Here is a 14,119-nt window from a genome sequence, read left to right on the forward strand (position 1 = left end):
TGGGTTCTTTGGGAGAAGAATGGGATCTGGGCCATACAGGAGTGGGGTAGATGGGGGTTAAGACTGCTGAGTTCTCTGAAAGAGGCCAAGATTTCACCCACAAAATTATTTTCCCCAATGGTGTATGTGAAGATATAATAAAGAAGATAGTGCCTCTGGGCATGTGCAGAGTGCATTTCCCTCGCCACTTACTAAAAACAGCTCTCCACCATAGCTTTGGGATCTCATGGAAGATCTCCCAGGCCACAGGAGGTTCCTCAGAGGATCTTAGAAATCCAGTGGCTGAAATTTTCCTCCCACAAAACACAAGGCAGAACTGCAAACACAGCCTCGGTTTATTCTGTGAAGAACAGTTTTCAGCTTGTTGCAGCTCATGTTCAGGGCCTCTCTCAGGGGCCTGGGATGCTGGAGCAGAAATTAGATTCAGTTCACATTTAAAGACGAAGTTAACAAATTTGCCCTTTCCAAAACAATATGCAAATTGAAAGCCAGCCATCCTTGGACATTGGTGCTTCTCCAAATTTTGCAATGCAGTTTTCCATCCAAGTAACATGTACAAGAATGCATATATTAGGGCAAAGTGTACATACAAATGCAGGTGTTAGTGAAAAGCAACATTACAATAAGGGAAATTGCTTTGCAGAAAAATGTGTCTATTGGGGGAAATGACGTGTATCAAGTGAAATTCTCACTAAAACGCTGATTAATTTTCACAAGGACTGTGCCATGCACAGATCATAAATTGGTGTGGAAATGAGAAGACCTGAAATTATGATTGAGAAGAAACCAAAATCAACGGATTAGAGTCCATCCTTAGATGCTAGAGACAGCAGAAAGGTCTTTCAAACAGGAGTCTGTTCCCAGGCAAGTTGATAGAGGGCATCAGCTGCAGCCACCATCCTGTCTCGGTATTCAAGCGCTATGTGGTTATCTTCTGGGACTCCTCTGAAACCATGAGCCAGAGCCCAGCAGCAGGCAGCAATCACCCCTGTAGAGTCACTATCCCCTGTGGGTGAGCAGGAAAACACACACACAGCGAGAAAACAAGTTTGGTTAGAGCCTGGTGTTTATAACACTAAGGTTGCAGGTTTGATCCCCATTTGGGACAGCTGCATTCCTGCATTGCAGAGGGGTTGGGCTAGATGATCCTCAGGGTCCCTTCCAACTCTACAATTCTATGAAATGCAGCCAGTTTTAGGGTGGGCCAGGGACGCAGGTGGCACTGTGGTCTAAACCACAGAGCCTAGGGCTTGTCAGAAGGTCGGCGGTTCGAATCCCCGTGATGGGGTGAGCTCCCGTTGCTCTGTCCCAGCTCCTGCCAGCCTAGCAGTTCAAAAGCACGTCAAAGTGCAAGTAGATAAATAGGTACCACTCCGGTGGGAAGGTAAACAGCGTTTCCATGTACTGCTCTGGTTCGCCAGAAGTGGCTTAGTCATGCTGGTCACATGACCTGGAAGCTGTCCGAGGACAAACGCCGGCTCCCCCGGCCTATAGAGCGAGATGAGCACGCAGTCCCAGAGTCGTCTGCGACTGGACCTAATGGTCAGGAGTACCTTTACCTTTACTTTTAGGGTGGACCACTTTTACAGTGGGGGAGGGGCAGGATTTGCCTCCTTTCAACTCACCCCCGTGGAACATGGAACGGCTACAGAGCTCCTCCCAGTTCTCCCCTGCGCCCAGCAAGGCATCGTATGCAATCATGGGGGCATCGTGACCGCTCCGTCCGGCCCACCCGTCCAGGCTGAAGGTTTTGTAGATGACGTCACGCTCAGCAGGACTATAGGCAGCAGGAAACAGACAAGGGCCCTGACCCGTAGCCAGGCCCCGTTCAGAGAGGTACCTAAATGGTTAGAGAGCAGAAGTGAAAAAGCCAAGAATCCAAGACCTCCTTAAGAGCCAATGAGGGCACAATGTACAGTGAAATAAACAGAATGACCTCTGCACCACAATGACTCTCTTTACTCTGACCTACCTGATAAACTTTACAGTGGTGCCTCGCAAGATGAAATTAATTCGTTGCGCGAGTTTTTTTGTCTAGCGAATTTTTCGTCTTGCGAAGCACGGTGTCGGAAAAGTTTTGGAAAAGCTTCAAAAATCACCAAAAACCTCAAAAAAGGCTACCACACCGCATTCTATGAGTTGCTCCTCGAAGTCAAGTCGCAACTGTATTAACGGTGTTAAGAAAAAGGAAACAAACTTGCAAAAAACGCAAGACGTTCTCATCTTGCGAAGCAAGCCTATAGAGAAATTCGTCTTGCGAAGCAGCTCAAAAACCGCAAAACCCTTTCGTCTAGCGAGTTTTTCGTCTTGCGGGGCACCACTGTACTATTAGAACCAAGATATTGTTTTGCCTTCACAATGAGGTTTCCCCCCCTGAATTCAGCTTTGAATTTTGCTGTATGCTTGTTTTAAAAATCAAACTCAATCTTAAGTTCTGTTTGAAAGTAATGTTGAATTGTTGTCTTCTCAAAACCTCCCCCTTCAAATTTTGTTAAAAGCTCCTTTTTCCAATTGGGTACATAAAGAGAGTAGGAACACGGTAGGGTGTGTGTGTGTTAAAATTATAATAGACAATCAAATTTTGACAAGGAGATTTAAGTTTTTCCTTCAAGATAGCATTTCCTGGGTTGCCTCCAACTTACTCAGAGTTGACCCACTGAAATTACTGGACTTAAACTAGTCAGGTCTATTAATTTCAATGGGTCTACTTTGATTATGACTTGGTTGGATACAACCAATTATCTTCCTCTGCCCCACCCCACCCCCCAAAAATCCATTTTATATTCAAAAAGCTGTGAGGTAGGCTAGGTTTAGGTAGTTGTTGGCCCAATTCACTCAGAGGTTGCTGGCTGAGCAGGGATTTGAACCAAGGTCTCCTTGATCCTAATCCAGCACTCTAACCTTACATTGCACCAGTTCTCCATTCACCACAGAATCTGGCTGTTCATTTATTCATTTTACAAAAGCAAGTTTCTAGACATCCTGATAAAAGGTGCACACTGGAAAAAAGAGGGGGAAAGCTTTCAACTGCATTATCCTAAAAAATAAAATAGCAACACCCTCCAGTTACTCAGGTCCCCCTTCGCCATACCAGAGCACACCCAAAGGACTTACCACTCCCATTTCTCCTGGAAATAAGCCCAGGCCCCCACATTGGAGTCACTCTCAGCTGCAGCAGTCTGAATGTACTCTAAAGCAAGGGGCAGGGTCCTGAGCAATCCAGCTCCCCAGCGCTCAAGGGGGAGGCCCTGCACTGCATAAGAAGTGAACAGAGCAGAGGCCAGAGCTCCCAGATAGCCTACAACAGAGGAAGAGGATAGGTGGAAGTCAGGATCCCTCAAGGAATTTTATCCTCACTGCAGCTCCAAGAAGTAGATTAGGCTGAGCTACAGAGACTTGCCCAAGGACCACCCAGTAGACTTTATGGCTTAGCAGGGAGCTCAACTTTTAAAAAGTACTTACTGGTTCAATACAAATATGCCTTCTTTCTTCCCTGGCGGGGGAAATATTTCTGCATCCCACCCCCGTTTAGTTCAGTTTGAAGGTAAAGCTGGCTTTGAAGAGGGCCTATTGCACAGCGCCTGTGACATCACCATCCCACGATTTCCCCCAGAGCAGTTTGGCAACAGTTTTGAAAATGTTTGCCAATTATTTGATAAGGTGAGAGGTACAGGTTTTAAATGTACATATACATACCCTCAAAGTATCTACTTTAATTTTGGAAAAACAAGCAACGACAGATTGCCATCCTGCAGTATTAAGGGAAAGACAAAGCATTTTTGCTTGCTTGATGGTGGTGTGTTATCTGGTAGTACATAAAGTGCAAAAAAAGTGAAGTACCCAGGATGACCTGTGTTAAAATGTCACCTCTGCCGTCACCCTCAAGATACTTAGGCTGGGTCTACACATGCAGCAGAATGAAGCAGTAGAATTGATGACATCGCTTCAGAATGCAAATGGGGGGGGCACTTTCTGAACACTCCTCTGTATTAAAAACTCCTTGCAAACAGATCATGGATAACCATACTCTGGCTCTTTGCTTACTGTACTAGGCTTCAATTTTCAGGGAAATTTCAATGCAAGGGGTGTTCAAACAGGATCCTCCACCTGCAGCCTGAAGTTCCTATTCTACCACCTCAGGGTTTTGCCCATCTGTATGGGTAGACCTGCAGCCCCAAGACCCACACTGACCACTACTCCAAACACCCACACACCCACAGCTTTCAAGTCATGGAGAAAGCTCTTCTGCCCATCTCAGCATTGTCCCTTTTATGTACCATTGCCGGGAAAGGCGCTCTGATACAGGACGACTACCGCACATACTCAGTTACCTGTGGGGTGATGGTGTGTCATTCTTCCACTTTCTATGCTGACTTGGACCAAAGTGCTCAGGTCTGAAAGGCGAGGATACCTGGGAGAGATGGCGGCTGGGGGTCATGCTGGAGTCCGACTTTGGCCCTCAGCTTTTCCGCTTGGCCCCAGCTTTGTCCTTTCTTACATGTGTCCCCCTACCACGGCACACCATGTTACCTGAGCCCAATGCACATGGATCTCATGGCGGCACCACAACCTGTGGCACCGGGGTTGAAGGGAATGCGATATCCGTTTGGCTCCCCTGGACGCAACTGAGATGTTCCTGCAGGTGGGAGGAAAATGAGAGACACGAGAAGATGTGTACGGGCCAAACTGCTTGTGCTCTTGAGCTGTATGGAGGCTGCCCTGGGCATTTCATTTATTTCACAGAATACAACTGCAGAGGAGTGGAAGAAACATATAGGGTGGAAATAAAATAGGCCTCCTGACCTTACACTGCGGTTTTTCCTAAAAATGGCCTTCTGTCCTAAGCTCCTCTCTCCTTCCCTTTCCCCCCTTTTGTAGTTTTTCTGCAAAATATCACTACTGTTCTATCTGCTTTACCCCATAGAGGGTTGGTGCCCTGGAAACTCACAGGAGGTGGAGCCGCAGGGAATGACAAGTGAAGCCAACTAATTTGAGTTTTGCCCCAATCATCTTTCCTGCTGAGTACTATAAGAACAACACTGACAGTGTTTTCACAAGACCACCTTAAGGCACAGTGAAGGTGTCCCACCCCCACCCCCACACTTCAAAGCTCTTTGCCTATTCACATCAGCACCACTTCCTTAGTGTCGGATTAGTTTCCGTCTGTGTAAGGAGCAGGCATATATTTGTTTTCGAAGAGAATTATATTGCTGTAACTTGCACAGAGGAGTGCCGTCGGAAGTTACCCAGAATGCTCGTGGGCCCAGGCTTCCTCCCTTCCATGTCGTTCATGGCTTCAACATAGCGTTTCGCCAGTTCCTGGAACAGCGGCTCCCCTTCCTTCCCTGGATAGAGGAAACAGAGAGAAGAAGTGCTCTGCATTAATTTAAAAAAAAATCTCCTCTGCATTCCCACATCCACCACACCCCATGTGAAAATCTCAGGTTGGTTCATGCTGTGAAAAGCCCTGGGATCTACAGATGAAGGATGGTATACAAATTTTAACAACAACAACAACCACAACAGGACTTCCTGCCCATTGCTGACTGGAGAGCTGCCGCCATGGCTGCGAACAAGTGAACCTATGGGCATAGGAGACCCAAGAGATGACACTTTGCTGAGGAGAACCCCCTCAGTCATACCTTGAGTCGGCCCTATGTAGGCCGAGCTCTGCTGTAAGTGAAAAATGCTATTCCTCAGGGAACAAGGACCTGCTGAGAAAAGGCTCTAAGGCTGCCCAGCCTTTCCTGCTACTCACCTGTGGCCAGAGCCTCGGCCGTCGCCAGGTGCAGAACAGTGTCGTCGCTGACAGGCCAGTCAGGGAGGGCTGCCCGAACCTTGCCGAGGCCCCCCAGCTCCTGGAGCTCCTGGTGGATCTGCGGCCCTGAGGTGCAGTATTCCCAGCGCTGGTTGCGATAGCCGAGGGCATCTCCTGCGCCAGAGAGCACCATTGCCGCACGGTAGGCTTCTTTGGGGGGAGCCTGGGGGCTGCCGTGGGAATGTGCATAGACAGGTGTGTGTATACTTTATATATCCAAACAGCAACAACCAAACAGTCTCCTGACAAAATCTGAATTCTTCAACCTGTATTAACTGAGTAGCATTTCTTGCTTTGCATAGTTCATGCTGCTTATATACGCAGGGGAGGGCTATGCACTGAAGCCATAACCAAGCAACCAACCCCTGAAGGGTCAATCAATAGTTGCCACCAGTGACATTAGGCACAACTGCTATTTCCACAACATCAGTATGAAATTTGCGCTGGGTGGGTAGCGGGGAGGCAGTGCAAAGATGCTGTAGGGATAACGTCTGCTATCGCATGCGCCCAAAAAGGAGGCTCGCCGTGCCTTAAAGACTAATGGGTTTGTGTGACATACATAAGCTTCGATAGACTAAAAGCCCATTACATCGGATGTATGACGTGTTGGCCTCATTGTGGTAGCTGCAGATTTTGGGTAGGGAAGGAGAAAATGGAGCACAAAGGGGCTCAAAGGTCACGTAAAGCAAGTATGTGCTATTTTTAGAATATTGAACATAGAATCTAACATGCGCTATGAAGAGGTTATGCATTTTGCCTTGGGGCAAATGCTAAGGCTACAATCCTCTGCATGCTTACCCAGTGGGAAATGAATGTTTATTGCAAATAAACATGCACAGGATTGCAAAGGGAGATGACCAAAGTCTCCCTGAATGAGACCCATTCCTGGCTTTCCCTCGCTGTCAGATGTCTTGTAGCCTTTTACAGGTGTGCAGTACCTTACCTTGAAGAGATGTCAGGAAAAGCACAAATTGGCCAACAATTTGTTATAAACTGTTCAAAACGAGCCTCACAAGCTACCCAACTGCCTGGCAAACTGTGTGCAATACACGAGGCTCCCAAGTTTTTGCATGAGATCGCCACTCTCCCTCCACTGATACATGGATGCGGGCGTGGCCCATTTATCACAACAGCCTCGCGATGTAGGGCTAAGCTGGCTTCCTGACTGAAACTCCAGCCGCGCACTCCCGAGCGGCAAATTCCACCTTTTGCCAGCACGTGACTCCATGGCTACCAGCTGACCCTAATGAACTAGGCGTTGTGCGATGCACCTTTTATTCATTTCAGTAGAATGCATCGACGCAGCTACCTGCATTTTTGGACTCTTCTTGATGAGATTCTCCTGCATTACGGTAGCAAGCAAACTTAACTGCAAAACTTCATGTAAGGGAGCGACATGTTAATTTCAGGGACCTTTGAGTGGCGCGAATATTACGTTTATTACGCCATGCCCCGTGCGCACGCATCCCCCACCCTCTTGTGCCATTACAAGTATTAGGAAAATAGGGCACTGTTGCAAAAAGCAAGCGGGGGTGGGGCAGGGGCGCGAGGTGTGGGCACTGGGAAGGGGGCGGGCACGGTTATTGTTTTGCGAGGTGGGGGATCAGTTGCTTACAAGCCTTCCATGCTGGGGGCTGCTGAGCTTCTCCCGTCCCTTCCAGGCTGGTTCTTGCAACAGGCCCCTGGCCGTCCCCTTCCCCCTCCGGAGGCTGCTGCCGCCTCAGCGCTTTCCAAGCTAAGCGACACCCAGGTTGTACCCCAGCCAGAGTCCAGTGGGAGGCTCTTAAAGCGAAAGCCCGTCGGCGTGTATTTTCCGCGTGCCTCTCCTGGCGAAGGAGCGGGTGGGTCAGACTTGTGCCTTTAACCAGGAGTTGCATTTCCCCAGAGCTTAATTCGCTTTTGTGTGTGTGTTTTTTCTCTCAGTGCACTGGGCTGTGAAATTGAAAAATACAAGAGCGCCTCTTGACCATAAGCAGTGCTTTTTACTGAGTACTAGCCAGGACTAGCGCACCATGGGAGTAGCCAGGATTTGGGGGGGGGGGCAGAACCTCAGATTTGTATTGATTTAGAGGGGGCAGCTCCCCCCCTTGCCCCCGCCCATGTAGCGCACTTAGAGAATGCGGGACTGACATAACGCTAGAACATATCAAATGAATTTGACCACATGTCCATGAAGTCCAAAACTTGGGTCTTTATCAATGGTCAGCCACAACACACTCGAAAGCTCAAAAGCAGGATGAATAATACCGGGAGATTTCTGTTGTGCTCAGATCCTGACTGCAGATCCCGACCACTGTAAGAAAAGGTCTGTGCTAGGTGGGCCACTGGCCTTGATCTAACAGCTGTTTTTATGTTCTTAAATAACTTCTCTAATGTTGTTTTCCAAAAGGAGTAATGCGTGCTGTCCACGTAGGTCATTGCCAGATTTATAGGTGAAGATGAAGTGTTTATTCTATTTGAGTCAGCTCTTGATAGTTGAGCAGATCTAGAAACAACACCCACCCCACCCCCATCATACCATTTTGGGGTTGGATTCAGTCACATCCCAGCAAATCCAGGGTATATAGTTACAGTGGATTGGGAGGCCTTTTGCAAGAAACCCACTTCTACAAAAGATTGGGCTTTTTACCATAAGGAAAGCGATTACTGGTGAGCAAATGCATTGGAAAGTGTGAGGTGACACTTGCTTTGAGGCAATGTCATTCAGTCTCCCCTCAAATAAATCAGGATGAGTGGTCAACAAACCAGGCACTCCTCAAGGCTGGCACCCTCAACAGTTCCCTGCTGTTGCCTCCTGTTTAATCCAACTCTGTCTCCACCCCACCTGATTCCAGGCCCTGGTGCACTCAGAAATAGTCAATTCAGCCCCACCCCTCCACTGCCATTCAGTACATGCAGTGCCCTTCAACACAGTATTAATTCTGAAGCTGGTTTAATGGTCATAACATCCCCCCCCCCCGGGGAATCCTAGGAATTAAGATATTGCAGGAATGATTTGTCAAGAGACTCTAAGCCCTGTCACAGAGCTACAGTTTCCACATTTACTTGGATAACACGGGAAGTTTAAGCTAAATGGGTTTGAAGCCTATTTTGATTTGCAGCAGTTCAGAAATGCAATCAGCGTGAGGGCTCTCGCGTGGACGGGGAGGCAACTTCAGAACTACATCTTGCGGCACTCTTGCTGGTCACGAGCTCCTGGAGTTTGGCCTCGAGTTGCTTCACAGCTTCCTCAATTTGACCCAGCTTGCTCAGGATATCTGAACGGCTGAGACACGGGGATGAAAAGGAATCTTCCAGCTCTTCCTCAGGGTCTGCAGGGAATTAGTATCGGCATCCAACACACAGTAGGGTTAGAAATGAATGAATGAAACACAGAAATCAAAACAGAGACATTTGTGATGGACCCATCAATATCTTCTGTACTTCTTCCACGTTTAAATACAGTCCATACAAATTCCAAAAACTGAAATTGCTACGCAGAATTACAAGGCACTGTAGTAATGTTTAGGTATTGGGCAAGTCTTTTTCCACCTCTATTTGATATGGCTTTGTTCATAGCTACCTGCCTAGTTGCCTAGGGTGAGTAAGGCACACCACCTGCAGGCAAATCAAGGCAGGAGTTACTCGTAAATTAGAAGAGAGCAAAAGCTTTTCTTTTGTGGTGCAAAATGTATGCCTTTAATGTACCCCAAATTATTAACATCATGTAGGGAGCAGGGGGAAGACAGGTGAGTGTCTTTTTGTTGATATCTAAGATTTATAGATGCTAGCTAGGCTCACTTGATTTTTAAAATGTGACTATAAGCCCAATTAAACTGGAAATAAAATGAACCAATGTAGAAGGTAAAGGCTGCATTTTGGAAGTCTCCAGAGGAAAACAAGCCTTTCTCTTTCATAGGGTGTTTGAAAGGGGAATGTGTTCAAAAGAGAGGGGGGCTAGGAATAGATATTTACTGAAGGGGGGATTCAGAGAGAGAGAGAGAGAGCAGTGAAGAATGGGGGGGGATGGGTTTCTAGGATAGCCACACAATTCTGTGTCAACCTGTGGCTATTTGCTATTGATTTGTAAATTATTTAAATTGGAATTGATGGGTGCGGTTTTGTTTGCTTATCTGCTGATATTGTGTAGAATTATCTTGTGCTGTGTGTGAAAGGGATTCTTCAGTTACTATACTCTGAATATAGGGTGGCACATTGATTTTCGTTGCATATTTAGACAATAATTGCTTTGAATCCAGTAATGTAGAAAATAAAACTTTAAAAATGGAGTGGGGGGGGGGAGATAAAAATATATATATTCTTGCCTGCCCCAATAAAGAATGCTGCATGATACTGGGGCGTATTCCTAGGCAGCCAGACCTTAAAAGTATTCCTGCTGGTGCTTGGTTGCGTGCACACACACACACACGCCACACCATCCACTTCTCTTACCTGCAACTTGCAAAGTCACTTCCCGGATGCGCACTTCTGACGTATATGTGACGTAGCATCTGTAGTTTCCAGAGTTTCCAGTGCCAACCCGGGAGATGAGCAAGGACGCGTTGCCATTCTCCAGCTCTTCCCGGCTCAGGCTGACGCCTTCCCCGGAGGTGGTCACCACATCGTCAAATTCCGCCAGCTGCCTGCCCCGGTGGAACCAGAGGATTGAGAGTCGGCTGAGGTCCACGGTAGGCTCGTCCACAGTAAAGATGCAATTCAGCAAGACATCATCTCCAACCGCAGCTTTCACCAGAGAGGGCTCGGCCTGCACTTGCAGCTTCCCGGCTGGGTCAACACAGAACAGACACATAAGAAGAGCTCTCCTCTTCTGCTTAGGAGTCAGGTCTCACAATCAGCTGCCGTTTGGCAAGTGCTGAGAAATCAATGAATATGCAGGCATGTGTGTATTGGCCTTAGGGTGGCAGGCAGTGCATCCTACTTTATCATTGCGTTTGGGTTGCTGCCTGCTTAACTGAGAAACTACAACCACTGGACACCTGATAGCTCAGCTGGTTAGAGCAAGGTCCTGATGACACCAAGGTTGCAGCTGCACATTCCTGCATTGCAGGGGGTTGGACTAGATGACCCTTGGGGTCCCTTCTCAGCTCTACAATTCCGTCTTCCATGTGACAGGGGCCTTGAAATGGACCATCTACACAGGTCACAGTCTTCCCCAGGATGTTGAGATGGATTGCATTTTTGTTTCAATTATAGTGACTGTGTCTGTATTTACATCCAAACATACAAATTAGCACATGCAGATTTTACACAAATATATCTTTTTTTAAAAAAAGTTATGTGTTTCCTCTTTATCAGTGATGCCTATGTGGCCCTAAATATAATTATTGGGGAAATCTAAGGACCATCTTAAACGGCATCAAACTGAGAAGCCATACAGCCAAAGATCATCCAGTGATCGGTCTTCCATGGGCCATCTTGCCTAAATAGCTCAGTAAGTGAGCAGATCTCTTACTTGTAGACTGTCCTGGGTTAAGTTCCATGCATCTGTACCTAAAAGCTTACCAGCCAAGAGGATTGAGAAGAGACTTTTTCCAAATCCTTGGAAGGCTCTTGCCAGTCAAATTACCGCACCCAATTAAGATAAGCCAACTTAACGTCATTCAGGGGTTGCTTCCAGGCTTTCACTGTATTTGGGTGGGATTTAGTCACATACAGGTAAATTCAGGTCCCGCAGCTGCAAGGGATTGGGAGGTCTCTTGCAACAAACCTGCTTCCCCAAAAGGTCAGACTTCTTGCGATAAGGAAAGTGACAAGGAAAGGCATCGAAAGCGTTGGATTACACTTGCTTCAGTGCAAGGCCATCTAAACTCTCAAACAAATCAGGACAAATGAGCCGGTCATCTGGAAAGACCTTGAGTCACCCCAATGGTGCTGATTAGAAATAGATTCAGGGCAAGCAAAAGTTCTTTATGAAACACACAGTTTACTTGATTCCACCTTAAAGACGGGCTCAATGGCTGCCAAATTACAGTGGTACCTCGGGTTAAGTACTTAATTCGTTCTGGAGGTCTGTACTTAACCTGAAACTGTTCTTACCTGAAGCACCACTTTAGCTAATGGGGCCTCCCTCTGCCTCTGCGCTGCCTGAGCACGATTTCTGTTTTCATCCTGAAGCAAAGTTCTTAACCTGAAGCACTATTTCTGGGTTAGCGGAGTCTGTAACCTGAAGCGTATGTAACCTGAAGCGTATATAACCCGAGGTACCACTGTATATCAATAATTGCCTAGCAGCAAAAACTGCCCAAGGGAATAGATTGCAAATATATACATATATTGATGTAAAAACAAATATAAAAATACAGTACTGGGAAAATGGAATCCCCATGTTCAAAGGTAATGTACCTTGGTGTTAAAGTACTGAAAGGCTGGGAGCAAACCTTGCTTGTGAGCTTGCAGAGGTACCAGGTTGCTCCCCAGATGACTGACAGTAGTTAAAAACAATGTGTCTGTTGGTTCACAAGCAAGTCACAAAGACAACACTGTCCATCCCCTGCTCTCTGCTCCCTTCTGCACAGCAGAACACTTCATGCCAAGTGCCATCCCCTACAACCACTCTAAGTGGTTGCACATTGCCACTATAAGTGGTTGCACATTGCTTTCCAGAATAATAGATAATTGTGAATAATACTGCTATATTAAGACTGACTTCCTTGGGAAGTGGTGGGCACTCCTTGGCTGGACCTTCTGCCAGGGGTGCTGCAGTCTGGAGATGGATAACCCATGGCCCTGCAGATGTTCTTGGACTCCCATCAGCCCCAGCCAACACGGCCAATGGTCAGAGATGATGGGAGTGTAGTCCAGCCACATCTGGGGGGCCACTGGTACCACCAGCAACCTTTCAGTAGTGCTATCCTGCATTGAGCAGGTGGCTGAACTAGATCTTGGTCTCTCAAGTCTCTTAACTCTTAAGATGCCTTTGCTGCCCACCTCCTTCAATTTCAACGCAGGCAACTCACCGGCTTTTCCAAGGAAGCAGGAGGAGGTGAGGAGGATCAATGTGAAGAAGCCCATCCCTGCAAGCAATGACTGTTCTTCTGGAGATTGTGGAAGTCCCTTACAGCACAGCAAAACACAGCCAAGGGGGAACGGCTTACGTGCCTGCTTCCATTATCAGCAGAGACAGCAGACTGTAAGGGCACCTCAACACTTTCTGGCACCCCAAGATAACGGGGTGTTTGTGCTTGCCTGGCACTGCCCCTGTGATCTCAACCCTGTCTATCTCTGTTGTTGTCCCTACCGAGTATTCCCGTGGTTATTATGCAAGAAATATCTGGCCTATCTTGAATGCCGGTGGTGACTTGGGTGTGGAATAAAAATGGCATTTGCCTCGGGCAGATAGTCGATTCAAGAACCTGGCTGCAGGGCATCACCCTCTGCCCCAAAGGTCTCGCGCCAAGAGGCTTGTGCTTACAAAACATATGGAAGATAAGATTAAGAGCGGCAGTGGCTGTGACTTGTTCCATCCATCAGTGTATGCCAACTCCTCGTAAACAGAAAAGGTTCCCCCAACCAACGTTCCACTTAGAGGCGAATGGAGCTGGGCAGGTTTGAGTATTATATGACTTTTGTTCACAAAATGAGCAGCAATAACTTCAGGACTCTGTGAATCCAAGGAAAAGCAAAAAATAAAATAATCCAGTAGCCTGCATCCCTATCATCCTCTACTGTGTTGCACAGAGGACAGGCAAGTGTTTCTCTGGAGCCATAAATTTTGTTTACACTGTATTCTGATAAGCTTTTGGCCTCCTTTAATTTCCGTCTCCTTGTGGATCTGTTTGATCGGCTTGATTTAATGCTTTTAAAAAATAAATAAATGACTTGTTACCAGTGCTTTTTTTCCTTAAAAAGATGTTTGGGGCTACTCTCATTTTCCTACTCATACTGCCCCTCAATGAGGTCAAACTTAGATTCACAAAATGTTAGGGGTATGCGTACCCCCAGATTAAAAGCACTGCTTGTTGCTTTAATGATGGAAACTGCCTGGTGCCGTGCTTTTGAAAACTGAAAGATGGAGCATAAGTAAGAGTGGATGAAGCACAGCGATTCCACTTTAAAAGCCTTGTGTGTAAGCATCCCAAGTTGAGGAAGCAATAATGTTGCATAATGTCTCTAATACTCTAATACTCTGTCGTCCCAAGTAACCGAATGCAGGCTGCAGTGCTCAAGGAAGCGAGGAACCTCTGAGGTTCATTTCAGTTGAAGTAGAAACCAAAGTTAGAATCCCAGTGCACTGTTTAGCAATTGTCAAGACTTATCTGTTCACCTGATCCCTGCAGACTCTGTTCAGACCCTTCTAGGCAT

At 47.0% G+C, this 14,119-nt stretch overlaps 1 protein-coding gene across 1 annotated transcript; it reads right to left on the reverse strand.

Moving 5' to 3' along the window:
* Positions 1 to 317: 317 nt before the first annotated feature.
* Positions 318 to 13,507, reverse strand: LOC308572732 (ADP-ribosylhydrolase ARH1-like). The gene is made up of 10 exons (XM_081169097.1): positions 12,775 to 13,507; positions 10,250 to 10,582; positions 7,434 to 9,129; positions 5,759 to 5,988; positions 5,247 to 5,345; positions 4,531 to 4,636; positions 4,332 to 4,411; positions 3,115 to 3,298; positions 1,626 to 1,840; positions 318 to 1,006 (listed from the first exon to the last, which is right to left on the reverse strand). Exons 3-10 carry the CDS (start codon positions 7,442 to 7,444, stop codon positions 843 to 845), a joined length of 1,089 nt encoding a protein of 362 aa, XP_081025223.1. The 5' UTR covers positions 7,445 to 9,129; positions 10,250 to 10,582; positions 12,775 to 13,507; the 3' UTR covers positions 318 to 842.
* Between the last annotated feature and the right edge of the window lie 612 nt (positions 13,508 to 14,119).

The sequence above is a fragment of the Podarcis bocagei genome (genome assembly GCF_964188305.1).
Source record: "Podarcis bocagei genome assembly, chromosome: 13".
In the NCBI taxonomy this organism is placed as follows: Eukaryota; Metazoa; Chordata; class Lepidosauria; order Squamata; family Lacertidae; genus Podarcis; species Podarcis bocagei.